Source organism: Suricata suricatta, chromosome 7 (assembly GCF_006229205.1).
Source record: "Suricata suricatta isolate VVHF042 chromosome 7, meerkat_22Aug2017_6uvM2_HiC, whole genome shotgun sequence".
Taxonomy (NCBI): Eukaryota; Metazoa; Chordata; class Mammalia; order Carnivora; family Herpestidae; genus Suricata; species Suricata suricatta.
The window spans coordinates 13372452-13379326 of record NC_043706.1 but is presented as its reverse complement, the minus strand read 5'-3'; the positions used below and the strand labels follow the sequence as shown (position 1 = coordinate 13379326).

The 6875-nt window shown below is 55.2% G+C and overlaps 2 protein-coding genes across 3 annotated transcripts in view; one reads left to right on the top strand and one right to left on the bottom strand.

Moving 5' to 3' along the window:
• The window catches only part of JARID2 (jumonji and AT-rich interaction domain containing 2), a 260643-nt gene extending 258240 nt beyond the window's left edge, over positions 1-2403 (top strand). The window contains exon 19 of the mRNA XM_029943136.1: positions 411-2403. Within this exon, the coding sequence (XP_029798996.1) occupies positions 411-587 (177 nt within the window). The 3' untranslated portion in view covers positions 588-2403. The remainder of the gene's footprint in view (positions 1-410) is intronic.
• Positions 2404-2840: 437 nt separating this feature from the next.
• The window catches only part of DTNBP1 (dystrobrevin binding protein 1), a 118476-nt gene continuing 114441 nt past the window's right edge, over positions 2841-6875 (bottom strand). For both annotated transcript variants that reach the window (XM_029943487.1, XM_029943486.1), the window contains 2 exons: positions 4154-4297; positions 2841-3124 (listed from right to left, as the gene is read on the bottom strand). In XM_029943487.1, the coding sequence (XP_029799347.1) occupies positions 2922-3124; positions 4154-4297 (347 nt within the window). In that variant the 3' untranslated portion in view covers positions 2841-2921. The remainder of the gene's footprint in view (positions 3125-4153; positions 4298-6875) is intronic.

Below are 6875 nucleotides of genomic sequence, written 5' to 3'. Positions count from 1 at the left end.
AAGGGTGAGGGACACGCACGTGTGAGATGTGCGCAGATAACCCCTAACAGTGAGTACAGGTGTGGGACGTCTGGGATTTCAGTGGACCCGCCGGCTGCCGGGCGGCGCCACGGGGACATGGAGGCCAGGGCACGGCCGTTGGGGCAGGTGCTGTGCCCCTCGCTGCTCTGGGCCATGAAGCGGCAGGTCTTTCCTGAGAAGGAACGCACCTGCTTTAGGTGCCAGATTTGGGGCCTGGTCCTCCTGTCGCCACCGCTGAATCATCTCTTCCCGTGTCCATGAATCTCCTCCGAGGGCAGCACTCGGCCCCCCTGATCCTGTGCTGTGACAGGGAGCGTCACCTTCCCCGGACGGGTGGGGGGGGGGGGGATCTTCTGGTCTATTAACTCCGGCTTCTCGCCCCGCCGCAGGAGCAGATCATCAGCCTGGTCAATCAGATCTGCGGCAAAGTGTCCGGGAAGAACGGCAGCATCGAGAGCTGTCTCGGGAAGCCGGCCCCCAAGAGAGGGCCCCGAAAGAGAGCCACGGTGGACGTGCCGCCGCCCCGGCTCCCCGCCTGCCCGCGGGGTGCGTCCAGCTCGTCGTGAGAGGCCAGCGCCCGCTGTCGATCAATATATATTTTTTTGTAATTATTATATTCTAGTTTGGAGTACTTGCTGTAGGATACAAGCTGTCTTTGCACTAGCTCTAAAGAAGATTTTCTTCTGGTTTTAGAGAACTAATTTTGTTTTAGCATTAAACTGTTGAACTTTTTTTTGTACTTAGAATACCTAGATACTGCAGTCAGATTTGGGGAACTGCCGTATACTCACTGTTTTAAAAACCCTGGAGGGCTGTATTAATTTGTATTGCCCCGGTGGCTGAAAAAAGCCTTTTTGGTTGTTTTGTTTTGTTGTTTCTTTTGAAGTTGTTTTTTTTTTTTGTTTTTTTTTTTTTGGTAACTTGGGGGGAAAAAAGGCTTTTTTAACCCATTTTCGAAGAGGGCGAAGTTTGGAGAACAAATTTTAAAAACTCATCAGTCATGTGAACAGATTTTTCTAGAGAGGAAAAGGGATAGGAGACACACACCCACACACACAAAACTTGAAAGGAAATGGCTTTACTTTGGCTGTCTTTTCTTCTGTCATGTGCAAAATGAGTTTGTAATTTTTAAAACCGGAGAACCCCCAGCTCGTGTCTTTGGGCGGTTTTGGCAGCTGAAGGCGGACGTTGGTTCCTAACCCGAGGCAAAACGCGGAAGCGGACGACCAGGTTCTCCTTACCAGCAAATCTCTATGCATCTGTTTGAGGGGGAGAGAGGAGAGCGAGGAGAAAGCAGACTTGCCTGCCTTGGAGGGGTCACGTGAGGGAAACCTGTGCCTGATTTCATTAGGAAATCCATTCTGTTATTTTTTGGTGCTGTTGGCTACTTTATCAAAAAACCCTTCAATAGCATCCTTAAGAAAAAAAAAAACCACAAAAAAACACAAAAAAACGAAAAAAAAAAGTGATCGAAGCCGAAAAGTGCTTCTTTGTCCTAGACGTGCAATCTCTCTAACATTCCGTCTTCATGTCACTGCTTGGTTTACACCTTCACAAGTCAGCATTAATCTTTCTTTCTGAACTCGTTTCGTTGACGGTCACACTTAGAGCCACTAGGAGGTCTGCAGTTCTTTCTGAATGTGAAAATGCATTTGCGCTCATCTTGTCTATTTTTTCTCTTCATGTTGTAACAAAAAAGAAAAAAAAAGAAAAAAAAAGAGTCCCCTCCCTTTTGTACATACGCCTGTAAATTGTTTTAAATACTTGAGCCTTTTTCTCGGTGGGGGGTGGGGGGTGCGAAGACAAGATGAAGAAAAGCCTTACGTTTCCGTTTCTTCATCGGGTGGATTGGATGCTTACAGGGTTTTTCTTGTAACATTTATAAGTGCTGCTTACATCACTGAACAACAACAACAAAACAATAATGGAGTAGCTGTTGCCCTTCTCCGGTCGTGTGTACAGTACGTGTGGAATAAAAAAGGGAACTGTTTTCACGAGCTGTCCTGTTTCGTAATTGGACCCACCGAGCCCGCAGCCCCTCACGCTGCACGGAGCTGGCCGGAGGGACTGGCGGGGGCGTCCTGTGGTACACGTGTTGGTTGTTGTTGCAGAAGACTGAACTGTTTTTGGAATATTTAACAGTGACATAAACAGAGTCGCGTGTTTTCCAATGTGCTTGTCCGGTTTTTATGGCCTTGCTGTGTACTTTCCCTCTTTTTGACAGTAAACTCCTGCCTCGGGCTTACAGTTTGACATTTAATTTATTAGCGCTGCTCTGCTGCTCCCGCGGGAGGGGCGACTTCATGTTGTTTATTGCCAGTTTTTTGTTTACTTTTCAGGTTTGTACTACAAGGTTTAATAATAAAAACAAAGTTTTTTTGAGCTTGGTCTCTGTTTTCCGGTGAACGGCAGAGGGCTCTGCCTCCCGCGTCGGTGAGTTAAGCCCCCCCCCCCCGCAGGTGGCTGTCAGAACCCCCGTTGATTAGACCCCACGGTGGCGGCTTAGCCCTTAATCCCGCGCGCGCCAGGGGGCAGCTCGCCGCCCTCCCGCACTAGGTGCCGGGCCACTCTCGAAGGGGACCCCGCGGTGACCCGCTCCTTGTCAGGAGGAAGAAGGGAGTGGTGAATCGGAACCTGTGTGGTGGTCCGATCAGGGGACCCGGCTGGTGGACCCCTAGTTCCGAAGGCGACAGCAGAGGACCCAGGCTCCGTACGGCCATGCTCGGGGACGGATTCAGGATCCCGACGGGGACGGCCCTGCCCTGTGGCCCGCGTGGACGCGCCCTCCCTGCCACACAAATGGCCTTGTAGCGGTCGCCGTGAGGTCCGCAAGCTTTATTGTCAGCGGTGGCACAGGCGGGCCTCCAGGGAAGCGCGTGCCGCCAGGGCGGGGCGCACAGCTACGAGTCGTCGCTGTCGTCGGTGTGCAGGGTGGCGAGGGCCGTGTCTACCTCCACTCCCTCCTCGTCGGACTGGACGATGGGGGACTCGCTGCCGGGGGCCGGCTCGGTGCACACAGACGGTGAGGACGGCGGCTCGGCTGGTGACGCGGGGCTGGGAGCCCGGAGGGTGACCTCACGCCGCGCGCCATCCGCCTCGGGCCCTGCAAATGCAAGAGAAGAGCTGCAATGATCATTGTGGAGACGCCCCGTCACCCCCTTCTCCACCCCCCCTCGTGCGCTAAATAGGGGCTCAAGGCGCTGGTGCCGGTGACCCGGGGGTGCAGAACCGTCTGCCTGTCACCACGTGGGCAGGTGGCGCCGGGAACCCTGGGTGGCTTCTGAGAGAAACCGTCGGGCATGGCGGAGCAGCCCAGGGACCTCGGCAATCCGGACTGCACGTCCTGGTGAGTGACTCGGAGTTTCTCGGCCCCCATTTTCACTGATCTTTCAGCAGTTCTCCAAGGTCACGGGAACTGAGAAGGTCCTAAACTCCAGTCTGTCTGTCCCTGACCCGGGAAAGGGCCGGGCACTCTCAGGACAGCAGGGCAGGGAGAGCGCAGAGCAAACACAGGACAAGAAGATGGGGGTGGGCTTTGGAGGATAGGGTCAGTGGGACCCGGGTCGTCGCCTTTCCCTCTCGGGGCGCATGGAAAAACAGACATGCCTTCTGAGCAAGGATGCGCAGAGGACGCCAGCCCGCCCCACCTGCAGGACTTGCCCCAGAGACTTACACTGAGGCTGGGGGGGGCGGGGGCGGTTTGGGAAATTTCCACTGAACTTCCATGAAACACAATTGGGCAAGGCAGTAAATGGAGGTCAAGTGCCCATAGGGTCATGGCTCATTCTTAAACTGAGAGCGCACGCTGAGCAAGAGGTCAAGTAACCACCTCCGAGGGAGGGAGGGAGGGAGGGAAGGGTGGGGGGGGCGGCAGCAGCTGCGGAGGTGACCCCAAGTTCCAGGCCTACAGCCTGACCCCTAGAGGAGGAGGTACGGCCTGCACTGGCTGCGCTGTCCCTGCAGGTGTCTGGGCCGAGCACTCAGCCCGGGGCGAGTCCATCCCCGCCCGCCCTGAGCCCACGTGTGGCGGGATAAGCGGCAGAACTGAGACTGGCGTGGGGTGTCCAGGACCTTCCCTCTGGAGGGAGTAGGCAGGCCTGTGGTGGACCTCACGCAAGGCTGTCGCCCCCACCTGCGGCCGGTGACAGCGCAGTGTTGTCTTCGCTGCCCGAGTTCAAGAAGACGTCCAGGGCCTCCTGGTCAGACACGTCCATCAGGTCCATCTGCTCCAGCATGTCGATGTTCACCTCCATGGACGACATGCTGCCCATGGGCTCTGGGAAGAGAGCGGCAGGAGAAGACATCATCCTTTTTGTCTTTAGTAACCCTTCAGGTGCATCGGGGTAACTACGTATCTTCTCTGAGTATGAAATCTCGCCTACTCCAGGCTTTCTGAAACAGGAAGATGACAGGACAGTCCCCAGTCGGGCCCTGTGACTCCATCCTGGACCAGCCTTGGCTGCTATTACTTTGGACCCCATCTGGCTGGTCCGTCCCCCACCCCCAGCCCCCTCCTGCCTGCAGGTGCGGACACGGCCCGTTTGTGCAGGGAGCAGCCGTGGCTGCTGGTAGAAGGGCCTGAGCCCCGCGGCCCCGCAGCAGTACGAGGCTCATTCCTCCCTGCTCACGGCTCTGCCCCCTGCCTGCAGAGGCCCCTAGACTTGATACTCCTGGGGAAGTCACTGCCCCTGTGACACGGTCACTGCCCTTGTGACATCACTCTAGTCTTTGATCTGAAAAGCAGACCAGGTTCGGGCGGCTGAAGGCCGATGAGTGGAGAGCACGAGCTCCCTGTAGAGAAAGGGAAAAGTACAACTGGCCGGGGAGCAAGAGGCCATGAACACCAGGAGGGGTCAGCCGGCCTGGCCTGGGGGAGGGTGGCCCCGGGTCTGGAGTCCGGCTACCTCTGTGGTCCAGGAAGCCACAGGCCAATCGACTGTGCCTGGCAGAGACACATTATTTCTGGATGTGGACGCCCCCGTCGCCCTGGGTCCATGGTGACATGAACACACTCGGCCCGGTCCGCAGTCTATGGCGCATGGTGGGAACCCAGCCATCACACTGAGTGAAGGTCAGCAGAACCGAGCTCAATGTAACCCCTTTACTGAGAATTCAAATGACTACGTATTAGACACTGGAGTACTACATGGCAATGAGGAAGAAGGAAATCTGGCCATTCGTAGCAGCGCGGATGGACCTCGAGGGTGTCTAATGGCCTTAACAGTGGAATGAAACACCAGCCAAATAACTTCCAGACAGGAACATTTTCATCACCGCAATGTCCAACTTTGGGCCCTCATTAAACTGAAGATGAGGGGCTAAGGCCAAACAAGCCAGGAAGCCTGACTGAACAACACTGCAGGTGCAGAAACAGACGGAAATGCGCCCCCCAGCACTGTCCCAGCTCCAAGACAAGATGGTGGGGGTCACAGACACAGGCAGATTTTCCCCCAGACCTGCTGGAAGCTCTTCTGATGTCCCAGGTTCAGGAAGCAAAAGTCTATTCCAAGGAAGACAGAGAAAAGAAACCCTCCCCTACCGCCCCCGCGGTGACACTGGGGACAGCAGGGAGAGAAGAGGGCACGTGAGGGAAGAGAAGGAAATAGACTGACAGCGTCTCCACAACAAAAGCCAGAAGACCGTGGAATTCTGAGTTCAAAGAGGTGAGAGAAGTGTCATCTCTAAAATTATGTAACGCTAAATGCCATTTAAGATAGAGCATCAGATAGGAGCACCGACAAAGCTCGTCACCCTGGAACCTGCTGTCGGGAGGGCGGGCCCAGGATGCAGCAGGCGAGGGAAGCCTCGGGAGGGCGGGGCGCCGGGGGTGAGAGCCACCGGGGGTGAGACCCCGGTCCGGCAGGACAAGGGGAGGACTGACCGTCTTAGGCACAACATGATTAAAGGCCGGCGCTAAAATGAGAAAGTGGGTGGTTTCTGTTCATAGCAGCAGGTGACCCCTCGAAGTGGCAACAGGAAGGCCGCGCAGTGCAGACCTGGGCCCTGGCCACAGGGAGCCACTGCCCTGCGTCCCGGCCCGCCTGGCCTCGACACCGCACGGGACCCCAGCACCGTGCCGTCCTGAAGCTTCCCCGGCTGAGCCGTCGGGGCCCCATGGGCGCGCTCCGGTGGCTGGGCCACCAGAAGGCAGGCGACCAGCAGGTTTTCTTTTACAGGTACAGGGGCCTGTCTGGTGGTTGGCCTTGATCGGGCTGCAGTTTTGACAGGGACAGAGGCTCCCTTCCCTTTGTCTCTGCCCCAGCCTCTGGAAAGGGGCAGGAGTGGACTAGAACCCGAGGAGGGAGCAAAACTGAACTGAACAGCATGGGAACTGCACCAGGAAAGGCCACAAGGAAGCCGGGTGTGGGAGTAAACATGGTAAATGTAAATAACCCAGATTTCCCAGTTAGCAGATGAAAAGACTGAATTAGAGTGCTAGAAATCCAGCTCTGTCCAGGTTACTGGAGACACTCCCAGAACATAAGGATATTAAAAGAAACCAACAGAAGCTTAAGAAGTAGTAGTTAAATCATGGACTTGAAGAAGAAAGCTGACATAGCAATACTGTTTTTAAGATTGTTTTGAGAGAGAAAGAGGGCAAGAAGGGGAGGGACAGAGAGAAGGAGAAAGAGAATCCCAGGCCGTCTCCACACAGGGCAGAAAAACACAGGGCTTGATCTCCCGAACCGAGAGATAGGACCTAAGCCAAAACTGAGTCGGACCCTTAACTGAGCCACCCAGGTGCCCCTGACGTAGCAATATTGATAGGAAACAAAGTAGGCTTTAAGGAAAAACAACAATATTGGGGGAGAGAGTAGTAGTTAATAATTTAATAAAGTTTCAGTTTACCAGGA